At 41.4% G+C, this 12,748-nt stretch overlaps 2 protein-coding genes, 1 long non-coding RNA gene and 3 other non-coding genes across 6 annotated transcripts in view; 4 read left to right on the top strand and 2 right to left on the bottom strand.

Annotated features, from left to right (window-relative positions):
* Positions 1 to 975: 975 nt before the first annotated feature.
* clxn (calaxin) lies at positions 976 to 2,682 on the bottom strand. The gene is made up of 6 exons (XM_074697170.1): positions 2,524 to 2,682; positions 2,223 to 2,381; positions 1,941 to 2,045; positions 1,700 to 1,851; positions 1,504 to 1,608; positions 976 to 1,422 (listed from the first exon to the last, which is right to left on the bottom strand). The coding sequence occupies exons 1-6, from the start codon at positions 2,588 to 2,590 to the stop codon at positions 1,372 to 1,374; spliced, it is 639 nt and encodes a 212-aa protein (XP_074553271.1). The 5' UTR covers positions 2,591 to 2,682; the 3' UTR covers positions 976 to 1,371.
* Positions 2,683 to 3,755: 1,073 nt separating this feature from the next.
* Positions 3,756 to 5,286, top strand: LOC141809147 (uncharacterized). The gene is made up of 4 exons (XR_012599990.1): positions 3,756 to 3,814; positions 4,463 to 4,515; positions 4,951 to 4,991; positions 5,191 to 5,286. It is a non-coding gene; the product is annotated as an uncharacterized LOC141809147 (long non-coding RNA).
* On the top strand, positions 4,287 to 4,378 carry LOC141810253 (small nucleolar RNA SNORD88). Its single transcript, XR_012600069.1, has one exon. It is a non-coding gene; the product is annotated as a small nucleolar RNA SNORD88 (small nucleolar RNA).
* On the top strand, positions 4,750 to 4,840 carry LOC141810252 (small nucleolar RNA SNORD88). Its single transcript, XR_012600068.1, has one exon. It is a non-coding gene; the product is annotated as a small nucleolar RNA SNORD88 (small nucleolar RNA).
* On the top strand, positions 5,031 to 5,119 carry LOC141810254 (small nucleolar RNA SNORD88). Its single transcript, XR_012600070.1, has one exon. It is a non-coding gene; the product is annotated as a small nucleolar RNA SNORD88 (small nucleolar RNA).
* A 688-nt stretch (positions 5,287 to 5,974) lies between the features above and the next one.
* The window catches only part of shank1 (SH3 and multiple ankyrin repeat domains 1), a 104,661-nt gene continuing 97,887 nt past the window's right edge, over positions 5,975 to 12,748 (bottom strand). The window contains exons 26-27 of the mRNA XM_074697255.1: positions 11,682 to 12,575; positions 5,975 to 9,116 (exon numbers count right to left, since the gene is read on the bottom strand). Coding sequence (XP_074553356.1) covers positions 9,029 to 9,116; positions 11,682 to 12,575 — 982 coding nt within the window. The 3' untranslated portion in view covers positions 5,975 to 9,028. The remainder of the gene's footprint in view (positions 9,117 to 11,681; positions 12,576 to 12,748) is intronic.

Here is a 12,748-nt window from a genome sequence, read left to right as displayed (position 1 = left end):
GATGGTTGGTAATGTGCCTGGATTCAGGACCAGTCTATTCGCTAGCCCTCTGTTGTACTGTCCAAAGTTGGAGTCTAGCTGGCACATTTCCTTGATAAATGAACTCTTGCAACTTAGTCTTGTCTTCTTCCGAGATGGGAAGCTTGTGTGGAACTGTGTGGCTGTTTACAGCCAAAAACAAAGCAGTGATGGCTCTTCAACTTTGGCATTCTCCTTCCGCTGCAGAGAGGGGAGTGGTAGGGGAGGGGGTTCAGGGGTATCTGCTCCAGTGGACCAATCAGGTCAGACTTCCCTTGATTGGTCAAAAAAGGGAATCCCTGACGTTAGCAAATCCCCAAAATCCCAACAGCTCGTTTTAGGTCAGGATTTCACTCCTTTGCAGACCTTTGGGCTCTTTCTAGTTTTGTTTTTACAGATCACATTTTGTGGGCTGGGAGGAAAGCCAAAGACCCACAAATTTTACTAAAAGACTTAATAAAGGGATTTTTGCTTAATATGGGACCTTTAAATGAAGGATGGACTGTTGTTGTTGAGTTTATATTGTTTAAATGTTACTATGCATGTTTTAGCTTTTGTACTGTACGTTTTACATCTTCCTGCCTAGGGACCACAGACGGAAACTAGCTCTGTAGCTAACTCTGGCTTGAAGCTTTCTTGTTTTGCACGGTCCCTGTCAAATGAAATATTTTTTTAATAAACACCATTTTGATAAATGACAGAAAAATATGTAATATGGCCATTAAATTATGAAATATCACACTATTATTATGAAATATGCTTTATTCCTCTTTAATATTTAATTATTATAATTAAATATTTCATAATGATTATTTCAACAATTTCAAACTTTTTAAAATTATGATTTTTTTTAATTTTCAAGCTTTTATAAAATAATTAAAAAAAACTGTTTTTAATCAATTTAATTTTCATTTCATAATGTCATTTTTCAGCGTAATGACTTGGTCTTGGGCCAAAGCTACTAGAGCCACCCATAATGGACATGGAAGATGAGTCACTGAACACAAATGTAAGCCTGATCAGGAGCACAATGAAGTAGGTAAGCGTTAATCTTAAGAAGTCAGTCTATCTTTGATGTCAGTGTTTAGTTGATTAAAACTGACTTTGTTTACTTTCACAGTTGGGAATGATTCCAAATCTCAAACCAGTGCAGAAAAAGGTGAAACCCAAACGTTTGATTTGATGAAGCATGTTATCTTACAAAGCATTCATTTCAGTCACTTCTCTAAATAATGACCATAACCACAATTTCCAGGTAATTTTGTGTAAAATGTACAAGTCTTGTATTATAATAGAAACAGTTAACATTTTCAAAAGAGTGTGTAGTAGATTAAAAAAAGAGATATGGTTTCTTCATTGTTCAGGTTGCTCTTCAAATACATGCCTCTGGAATGTCTCAGTACTCTGAAGAAAAAAGAAATATCAGTTAATATTTTTGTTGGAATTTAAATTTCAGAGCATTTTGATGGCTTTTGTACTGAATACCATAGTGTCTGGAAGGCATTTTCCAAAAGCCTCAAGTAAGAGATTCTCTTCTCTCACTGCTTTTTCAAAGTCATCAAATGAAAGTCTGCCATCGTGATCACGATCCTGAAAAAATAATATTAGAGAGAGGACACACAGACATGTTTTAAAGGGTTAAATATCCAAATCACAAGGCGAGCAGCGTCCATCCACCCACCATCATTTTGAGCGTGATGTCCACCAAGTCTTTGACTCTTTCATCAGGGTCCTCCTCCGTGGGGTTTCTGCTGAAGCAGTCCTTCAGCATTTGAAACATCTCTTCTCTTGATATGTAGTTGTCACCATTTAAGTCATACACATGAAAGCAGTCTGAGGTGTGCAGAGAGGAGAAAGTTAATATCTGGAACATGTCTCCATGGTGACACGGTCATGAAGGAGTCAAAGTTTTTACAGCTTACATTTTATTTTTTCATCCATACTCCCTCGAAGGAAAACAGATAGTCCCTCAATCCACTCTTTCACAGTGATCAAGCCGTCGTTGTCCTTGTCAAATGTCCTGAAGACTGGAGGATATAGAATAAATAACACACTACATGCAGTAGACTACATATAGGCTAGTGATTACTTGTGGATATGAAAGGTTAAAATATTTGCCTTCTTGCATCATGAGAATATCTGTATACTCAAAACAAGGTCTGAAATATGCTTTTCTGAATATCAGACAGTTTTGAATAGTTTACCTCGATCCATGATCAGGTCGTCGGTCATCCCAAACCATTTGAGGAGTATGCTCCTGAACCTTCCTCGGTCCAGTCCGTTAGATGAATGTTCAGGTACAGCCGGCTCCCCAAGAAGACCGTTAAATCCTCGAACAAGGCACTCAACCTCTGTCTGATTGACTGGTGGTTGACGAAATATCACTTTTATATCATATTTTAAGTTTATCCTATCAAATAGAGCTAGTGGAAACAGTAAACCGATAGCTGCTTGGACTAGCTTAGCATGAGCTTAGTGCTAAAAGTGTGGCGATTGAGTACTCACAGTGCTCCACTTGCTTTGAAATCGTCTTGACGAGAGCTTGAATCACTTTTCTGTTCGCAGCTGACATTTCTCAAGTCGGACAGGGATACCAGGCAGGTGAAGCGAGCCGTTTGGGAATATGTTGACATTGTGTCGCCATGACAACCATGTAGCGTAGCGAGCCTAAAACCACGGTTGTTCAACCATAGTTTTAGGCTCAACTACCTACTTTTTTCTAACAAGTAAATAATTTAAAATAAATCAAATTATAATCAATAACAGAAAATATGGACATTTGATTGTGAAATATGGCACTATTATTATGAAATATGTTTTACTATTCTTTAATATCGAATTATTATAACTAAATATTTCATAATGACTATTTAAATAGTTTCATACTTTTAAAAATAATGACTTTTTATTCAATTTTCAAGCTTTTATAAAATAGAATCTGAAATTGTAAGAAATGAATATGAGTATGTAAGAAACGTTTTTTTTTATTTCATGAAACTTAGAAAAAAAAATAGAAAGTCATTATTTTGAGAATGAAAATGTTTAAATAATTATTATGGCATATTTAATTATAATATTATTATATTAAGAATAATTTAACATATTTCATAACAACACTGCCGTATTTCATAATTTAATGGCCATATTATATATTTGTCTGTTACTTATCATGATAGTATTTATTTCAGAAATGTTGTATTTATTTAACTATGAATCTTTACAGGTTCCATATGAAAGTCCAACATTCTTTATCTTTGATTTTATGTTCCTGAATCTGTTGTTTTAATCTGCCTGTAACTCTTAGCTGCAATAGAGGCAGATATAAAAGGGAGTCTTTGCTGCCCTCTGGTGGTATAAATATGAAACTCTCACTTGGAATGATCCTACCTTTTGGGTGTACCAGTACAATATGATGACTAGAATCTTTGTAAATCCACTTATTTCTGATTAGATAATGAAATATTTCTGACACACCGCCACATAATGAGGGTGAAGACAAAATTCACCGATTGCTGAATAAGATCGTTTTAAAGCTGCTGACACTTCTGGGGAGTCAGTTGTTTATATTAAAAATGTTTAAGCAGGTGAGAAAATCATGAAAATGAATTTCAGGGATGAGAAACATCTATAACTCTGTTATATTTATTTTTTACAATGTAGTTCTCGTTGCTTGCGCTACACACTCCGGTACAGTAGGTGGCGCTGTGAGGTGTTCTAAGTAATGATTGCACCCTGCCATAAAAGCAGGACAGAAGCAGCGGTTGTAGTCATTTGGTTGCTGTGTGCCTCAGCTGTGGTGAGTTAACTTTGATTGAGCTGTTAATTTGATAATCTGCAGCTTGATGATTATATATTAGACTCGCTGTGTGTTAATGATATAATTAAGGTATGAAAATACGATAAAAGCCAGGACGAAGCCTTTTATTACAGTGGAATAGGCTTTCATAGCGATTCAACTTGATGTTTTCATCAAGTAAGTTTGATTTGGTCGGATAATCTAACAGCTTGATTTAAAATCAATTGTGCTTATTGAAATGATGCTTCCATTAAACATCTTAATCCTAAACAGTGAGATAGACAGCACCACGTGGGCCCAGTGACCACGTGTTCAGAACGTTCAGCCAGACTAGCATGAAAGCTAACCTTAGCATGCTTCAAAAGCCACCAATAACAAAATATGCTTAATGAATACACACTATGATTCTCCAGATAAAAAGGGCGGCTTTTGAGTGTTTTTTTTTCTTCCGAACTTATTACCATCGTGTTCCCTTCTCCTCTGATGACTTGCACTGGGCTCTGAATTACTGTGGAGACAAAAGTGCACCTTTGGCCTTGACAAGCCAGAGCTACTGATGAGAAGTCTAAAAATGCTTCTTTGAGGCATTAGTTTTGTGTACATGACACTAACGTTTTTTGTGTTTTGTTTGCTGTTTTTGCCTTACAGGTAACTCAGAAGAAGGAATATTTAGAAGTCTGAACTCTGCAGTAATTAAAACGGTATGTTATGATGTAGTCATTCTTTTTTGGTATTAGTATGTTGAGGTGATATAGAGCTCTGGAAGCTCTCTGAGTTTCTATTGTGGTGAAATCATGAAGTTAAAAACTTCATATCTCAAAGTGCATGATTTAGTTGCGACCACTAGAGGGCGGCAGACTTTCAGTTGCACTTTAAAACTCACTTTAAAACATGAAATGTATGAATATATCAAATAGCAGCCCTAGCATTGAGCTGCTCTCCTCTGATGACTTGCACTGGGCTCTGAGTTTCTGTGGAGACAACGTGCACCTTTGGCCCTGACAAGCCAGAGTTTCTGAGGATAAGACAAGCTGCTCTCTCATTAGCTTAATCAACTTAGGATAATGAAATGGAAGCTAGTTCAAAAAGAAAATGATAGCATCAACTCACTTCTGTGTTTTTCTGTTTGTTTTAAGGTTTTTCCCATGAAGCCTCTCACGGAGTGGACTTGAATCAGGTTAGTATCATGTTATTGAACTATAACGAATGAACAAAGATGTCATGTGATGTTTTGCACTGGGCTCAGAAAGTCTGTGGTGATTAAAGTGCAGCTCTGTCCCTGACATGGCAGAGTCTGATGAGCATTTTTTAACTTATGAGATTTTCATTTATGCAGCTGGAAACATCTTCTCATCACTTCTTCCTTTTTTTTCCAGGTACTGGTCCTTCAACAAACTGATCTACTTTGCATACATCCTTATAAGTTATTTCACTGTGTTCTGCTACATGCGAGTTTATTTTATCATCCTGTATTTAACATTTTTTGAATAAAATCTTGCATTTTTAATAAGGTGTTTTTTCTTTTTAAATGAGTGAATGAAAATATTAAACTTTTTTTTAAGAGTTTATTACCTTTTGTGCACCCTGCAGCTTCTGTTCCTTTGTGGCTTCTGTAGCTCCACCTGCTGGTTCCTTTACAGTCCTGTTTTGAATGCAGAGATCATAAGGCAGTTTGAGTTTAGTCTTCTGCAGAACGAGTTAATGCTGCAAGACGGCGCCAGTGTCGACTCCATCTATGCCCAAAACACACAGATTATACCTGCCTTTGTTTCCTTTAATGAAGCGTTTACCTGATAAATGGGTGGGCTTCTCCTCTTTCCTTTGTATGCGTGGTGATTTACAGGCTGCAAACTCAAGCATACCAGCAACAGATCTAGTTAAATGTAAATTATAAACCTATAAGAAATTGGAAAAGTTTTTTAAAATGTATACTGATTAGGTTTGAAATCTGGCTTGTCACAAAATTGTATTTAAACTATATAATCTGTTGGTCTCCCTCTCTGTTAATCCATAAATACATGACACATAGTGAATGATTTGTTGCAGGGATGTCTCTGAAAGTGTAAAAAGTTGTTTAGTGTTGCTCTGCAGAATAAATACCAATGTAAGGGTGAAATGATAAGGAAGAGATCAGAAAGCGTGTTTTAGAACTTAGTTTCTGTATCTTTATTATAATTCTAACAATTTATTATCTCTTAAAACAGTTGAAATTCATATATGTTTATATGAATGTGTGTGTATATGCGCATCACATATACATATATATTCTGTAAGTGACCTTTCATCAGTTCATATTCTCATTTTTTAAAAGATCTCTTAAAGGAAAAGAAATGCTTTCTATAGAGTCGGACCGATTCCCAAAGATCTTCTCTCCTGACGAGCGGTCACTCTGATTCAAATCTGCTGAAGAGAGGATTCAGAAACCATTTCCCATGAGTCACTTAGCGAGATGTTTTCAGAAGTCTTAACCAGCTTTTTTTTTTTTTCCACATCCACAACTTTTAGAAAGACCTGATAGAAACATGATGAACCTCGCCGTGGATTGTTCGACCGTTCAAAAACAACCTCTTGAGGCTTCTTCTGGACTTCTAAAGGGAAATGTGAGAAGCCGTAGTGCTGATGGAGGAAGGAACATTGCATTAGATGCTGGTAATAAACAATGAGTCTGCAGAAGGTGCTTTGTACACACAGGAAGATGCAAAGACGAGCAGAACCCGGCTCTGATACCGTGGAAGCGATCCGGTGATGCAGAGAACGGGTCCAACTGTATAGAAAGCAGAACAGATAAATAAATACATTGTACCTTTTTATGTTAAACATTGTTTGGAAGACAGAGATTCTTTAGAACTTTTGAGACTTTTTATACATCTTAAACCATAATTAGATGACCATTATTTTCATCGTCCTTATTGCTATTTCTCTTGCATCCAAATATAATCTCTCCTGGACCATTAACGCAAAACAACCCCCCTTTAACCTCTGACAGCCTGTTCACTGTACGTGTGTGCACTTTGAGCGACGTGATGCATGAAGACTCATTCATCTTTCTGCTGAAAGAGGATGAGTCTAACCGAGCAGAGAGGAGAGGAGACCCTCCTCTGATGCTCGGGTGTGAGAAAGCGCGTTTGATATGTGTTGGAGGACTTGGAAGCAGCAGGAGGTGAAGTGTTGTTCAAGGTAGAGAGGTCATGAGAGAGCCCTTTATATTCGATCTCAGCAAGGGTGAGAAAAGCAGGACTGGGGTTGTAATGGGATGAAAATGTGGAGTGGAAAATTAAAGCATATCCTGTAGGTAACCAATCATAGAGGGCTGTGTTTTCTAGTTATAATGAAGGATGTGAAATACAATACTTCACGCGTATCATGGGCCTTCTTAAAGTAACAGCTGCTACATTTTTAGCATCTATACGTTACAAGTATGCATCAAGAAATCAAGATCTGAAGCTGTAAGTTTGGATTAAATCTCATAAGCTCGACTAAAAAGAGGAGGAAGTAGGAAGCAGAGAGGGAAGTGATGCTGAAAATGTGCTTCACATTAAGAGTCGCGATGCTTCTCGTCAGACAGAAGCAATGTTAAGGGTACAGTGCAGGAAATAAAATGCATCTTTCAATTCAAAAATACCTACATATACATTTATATATTTATATTTATATATATTTATATCTCAATACGATTATCTTCACTAAACAGTCAGACTGACTGCTGTAAGAGCGCCGCCACTACCACCACAGGCAGGAAGCAGGACTTCCCCGAGCTACCATAACAGTAAGGACGATGATAGTAATGATAAATAGTAACAATAAATCTCTTCATATCAATATTCCAGTATTCCCATTTAAAGTTTAAAAATTTTAAGAAGTATCAGAGTATTAAAACTTGATAGAAGCGTTTCTCTCAGATCCCCTCGGGTGGGTTTTTCTCCTCCTGATGGAGTTGAGAATGCGAGAGGGGGGATTGGGTGGGAAAGAGCAAGAAAATGGCAGTTTTTCCTCTTCCCGTCCCCTCTCTTGTGTGTGTGTTTTTATTTTTTCCACAGTCTCCCCCTTCGTAGCCGAAGGTCTGAGCGCGGGAGGTGAACCGCCAACAGTTGCCTCGACGCTGAGGAAGTCTTTCTCGGTTAAGAATAAAATCCGCAGGGAGATTTCTCTTCACATTGTCGCCGTCTAACAGTTGAAAGCACAGTCTGTCTCCTTTTTGTGTATCTTAAATCCAAACATAAAGTGTGTGTTTAAATATAATGTGTCCCATAAACTAACACAACCACTTGTGAGTGCTTGCGTGTGTGTGTGTGTGTGTGTGTGTGTGTCTGTTTATGTGTTGGTGTATGCATGCAGGCATGTATAGTAGTAACTCAGGTGCCTGTGTGTGGGTGTGTTTTCTTTTTTTGTGGTTTTTTGTTGGTCTGGGCACTTATTTTTGCTACAAATTTGTGATACAGTGACCAGTCTGTATATAGTGTGTCATAATAAGACTTAAGATGATAAAGAGCTATAGAGAAACACGTAAGGACCTGCAGTGAGGACAGAGCCCTGTCAGTGGTGAGGTAAAAACAAGACAGAACCAATCGAAGCCAGACACACAAGGGCCAATCACACGCCTGGAAGCTTCACCTCCTTTCGTTGTTGGACACAAAGCCCGGCTCCTGCAGACACTCACCCTCAGATATATCCTCAGACATTTCCAAACACTCACTCAGGAAGGAGTTTGTCATACATTGCACTCGATTTTTTTCATAATTCCACCTTAAACCTGAACAGATTTACGAGTCGGCAGAGGGGGGAAGAGGATGATTCAAAAAGATGGCTGCACGATGAACCTCCAGCTCGCCAACCACACGACCTGCTTCATCAGGAAAAAAAAAAAAGAGAAAAAGTGGCTTTTGATTGTTCTTCTCAAGTATTTGGTTCCATCTCCTGTCTTGCGCTGTAACCAGAGTGTCTTCATGTTGTGTTGGTTTGTGTGGAGAGAGTTATTTAGACCGGGAGCGCCAGCCGGTGTGTTTCTGGATCGTCAGCTGCTTTTTTCCCCCTCCTCGTTTCCGTCCCCCTTTGGGACGTGACTCTCTCTGTGGCTCTTTGTGTGAAATCTGTTCCTCCCTCATTTGTCGTGTGAATCCACTGTGGGTAGCAGCAGTTGTGACTTCCTCCCTCATTGACTCCAACCCCTCCTTTCTCTTTCTCTGTCGCTTCATTTCTGGCTCAGAGTTTGGAGCTTCAGCTCCGGCTCCCGTCGTCCCTCCTCCTATCGGCCTGTCCCTCCCGAGGTGAGAGGACAGAGATGGGGAACGGGCTGCTGGACAGCCTGAGGACAGAAGGACACACATTGGACAGAATTTGTGTTTCTTGTTTCAAGTAGATTTGTGAATTGTGTAATTCAGACTTTCTAAAACAGAAAAACTTTCTCTCATTCATAGAAAGGGAAGAGTTAAGTCTTAAGGCCCATTTATTTCCAGCATTACATACGCATACGGATACAGACTGAGCCTTCTGTCCATGCTCTGCGTGCATCTCGTCTGTATTTCCTCACATTTCCATGAAGCTTACAGAAGGACTAAGCAGAGCAGTACCACTGAACTGTGGGGGCAGTGTTGCCGTTACTACCCGATACAAAGCTTTAGTGAGACATGAAGAAGAAATAACGACAGAACTTTCACGATGTATTCAACCTGACCTCGCCTCCTACAACACTGCCTTCATTATAAATACCTCCTCCATAGTCGCCATGTTTGTTTTTGAGTTTTGTTGTCATAAACTTTTAACGCTGGGCTGATGTATTGGTTAACTGCAGTGCCATCATGAAGCCCCGTTCACACCACGGCATGGTAACCACCCCGAAAACCGCTTCTCTGCTGGCGGAGGCCCCGAAACTGCAGAGTTTTCAAAGCGGCTCCTGCCACCGCGGCATGAGCATGGGGTAACAGTCGGCAGTGACGTAGAGGTGATTCGGCGAATGTCACAGCAGAGGCCGCCCAAAAGTCCTTCACAACACTCCCTCCTCAAAAACACGTACCCCCGAGTAGTACCATATAGTTTCTGTTTACTGTATAATGTGCATAAGACTATGAAAGATTTTGTTATTATTGTAGAGCTCTGGATATTCTGATACCAGCAGTATTAGCTCCTCCATTGCTCGTTCTGCCCCGCGAAGCCTGCTATTTCCAGGTTTTCTTCTTCCTTCAATGTGATTGGCTGTTCCCAGGCGGCTGCCGCCAGAAAGTTCAACACGCTGGACTCCAGGCGGCAGGGGAAAATCTGTGCACGTTCACGTGGGCGGCAACCGCTTCTGGGTCCTACTGCCGCGGCCAAAACCGCTTGCCGTGTGGTGTGAAGCCCCCTTAAAGTGATACTCTGGGATGGAACAAGTTGGGTCCTATCACAAGGTTTAGGGCAGAAATTACCCCTACTGCAGTGATTTTGTGAAGCAGAAGCCCAGGGCGCACCCACCAAACACCCCCTCCCTGCTCCTCTGCCGGTTTCCTCTGCACTCAGACGAGGCCATATTTTACTTGACCAAAAACACAAATAAACGGACTCCCACCGAAAAAATCTGATATTGGTCTGCATTCACGCTTTATTTAGAGAATTTTTAGCGGGTTACTTTCACACAGACCTAAACCTTGTGATAGGACCCAACTTGTTCCATCCCGGAGTATCACTTTAAAGGACATATTGAAGTATGTAAGCAGTGACGTAACATTGTTTGAAATGGATGGATACATTTTTGTAAAGGGAGAATAAATGGCCCTTGAGCCTCGTTTCCACCAAGTGGTCCGGTACAGATCAGTACAGCTTGGTACAGGTTGAATCAGTAAAGCCTGACCCTTTTTGTGTTTCCACAGCCAGCACTGCTGTTCTTCATAAGCAGCCTGTAGGCCCGATGTCGCATCAGCCAGGTGATAGCATGATGCCATAGCTGTACGAGCTGCAGTGTACCACCATAAATCCAACGAAGAAGAAAAACGCAACACATGGAAGACCATTGAACGCTGTTCGTGACGCCATTTTACAAACAATAAGAAAGTTATCTTCACTCCGTCACCATGGCAGGGTTATGGGTTGTTCTTCATCACCGCTGTCACACAGAAAGTGACAATTCTTTAAATCAAACTACAGACTGCAGTGTTTCTAGCTCCACCTTCTGGGACTGGATCAGTAAGTCTGGCACCCCAATAGAAGGGTACCAAAAAGTGGGACGGTACGGGTCGGTAATTTGGGGAGCTGTCCCCGTTTTAGTCAAAGGGGACGCCACCCAAGAAGAAGCACCAAACTGAACCTCTTGGTGGAAACGAGGCTTTAGACAGCAATCAGCTACAAAGATATCTGTCAGCACATGAGGCTGTGTTTCCTAATCTACAACCAACAAATGTTATTTATTTTCTTTAACACTACAATCAACTAAAACCCTCCTGGAAGGTTTAAAGCTTTTGTTTCCAACTTTGGTGGACTTACTTCACAAAACAGGCAGAGGGCGCTGTTCTCTCAGAGCAAATAGAGCTGAAACATTAATTTGAGACGAGTCGTATTCAAAACCAGTTTTCTCATATTTAACTCCACAGCTCTTCAAATGTTGTGAACACAGACTTTTGTGGATTTGTTTGTTACAGATGGTTTCACACATTCCTCCTCACCTCTTCAGCAGTCAGTCAGAGTGGGTTAGGTTGTGGAAACTTGTCAAAATTTTCATTATCTGATTTCAAATAACTGTTCAGTGACAGAAAAATGTGTTGAGCTGTTTGAAAAAGCTGAATGGGATTTCTCTCTGTCTCAGCTTTTGCACAATTCAGAGAAATTTTCACAGAGCAACAGAAAAAAAGAGGAAAAATCTGTGAAAGGAGCTGAAAAAAAGTTTGATTGTCCACACACTCACCTGTCCATCACACTCCTCAGCGCCCGCTCGATGTTCATGCGGTGGCCGACACGTGTCACACCCAGATCTAGGTAGTCGTCCTTGGTGAGGGAGGGCAGGTGGGTGCCGTCGATCTCGTTGTCCAGGAAACGCTCTCTGTGCTCGCCCAGGTTCAGGTATCCCAGCCAGTCGGCGACGTCGTACTTGGTCCAGTAGGGCAGCGGCTTGGAGGCAAAAGGTTTTGTCGGGGACGGGGGAGGTAAGTGAGGGTAACTCAGGCAGGTGGGTGGAGGGAGAGGGTGCAGGGGTGGAGACGAGGTCCCGGACAGGAAGTGAGTGGGAGAAAGGGAGCGGGAAACTACTAAGGTGGAGTTTGGAGGAGGAGGCGCACCGGAGGGAGCGAACAGGGGAGGGGAGGGTGAGAAGTACGGATCTCCGAGGGGGTTCCCGGGTGACGGAGGGGTGATTGAACCCCGGAGGTCGTAGAGGGCGCTGTATAAGGGTGTGGTGGGGAGGAGCGGGAGGGAAGATGGCCTTGGCGGACCCAGCTTGGGCCTCTCTGACGGGGATATGAGGGGGCTGGGGGCCCGCCTACGCTGCAGCATGTGTGATTCTGCTTTCCGGGACTCTCGACTGGGGATGAACTGGAACTCGAGGGCTTTGGTCCGGTATACTGGTCTGTGTTTGGGAGAGGTGGGGTAAGGGGAGTAAGACGTGGGGGAGAGTGGGGAGTGGGAGCGGGGAGGCTGAGAGGAAGCTGGAGGTTGAGGAGACGGGGATCGTCCTCCCCAGTTTTGATACTGGGAGGCAGGAGTGGGAGAAGGGGATAGAGACGGCTGCGATAGAGAGATGGGAGACGGAGACTGGGAGCGGACTGAGGGGGGGCTCAGAGCTGAGGCCGAGTCTTCTGAAAACCTGTGAATGAAAAGGGAGAAAAGAAAGATCTCACCTGAACACACTGATCACTGCTGTGCACATAGAGAATCAGATCATTTTACTCCTGAGCAACTAGACCCTAAATCGTGTTGTACGAGTTAACGTTGCTGAATGTTAGATTTCATACACTGCCTGGCCAAAAAAAGAGGTCA

The sequence above is a fragment of the Halichoeres trimaculatus genome, unplaced genomic scaffold (assembly GCF_033239565.1).
Source record: "Halichoeres trimaculatus isolate MK-OKI-2021-1 unplaced genomic scaffold, fHalTri1.1 fHalTri1_scaffold_20, whole genome shotgun sequence".
Lineage (NCBI taxonomy): Eukaryota > Metazoa > Chordata > Actinopteri > Labriformes > Labridae > Halichoeres > Halichoeres trimaculatus.
The sequence above is the reverse complement of the archived record's forward strand: the minus strand, read 5'-3'. Positions and strand labels throughout refer to the sequence as shown.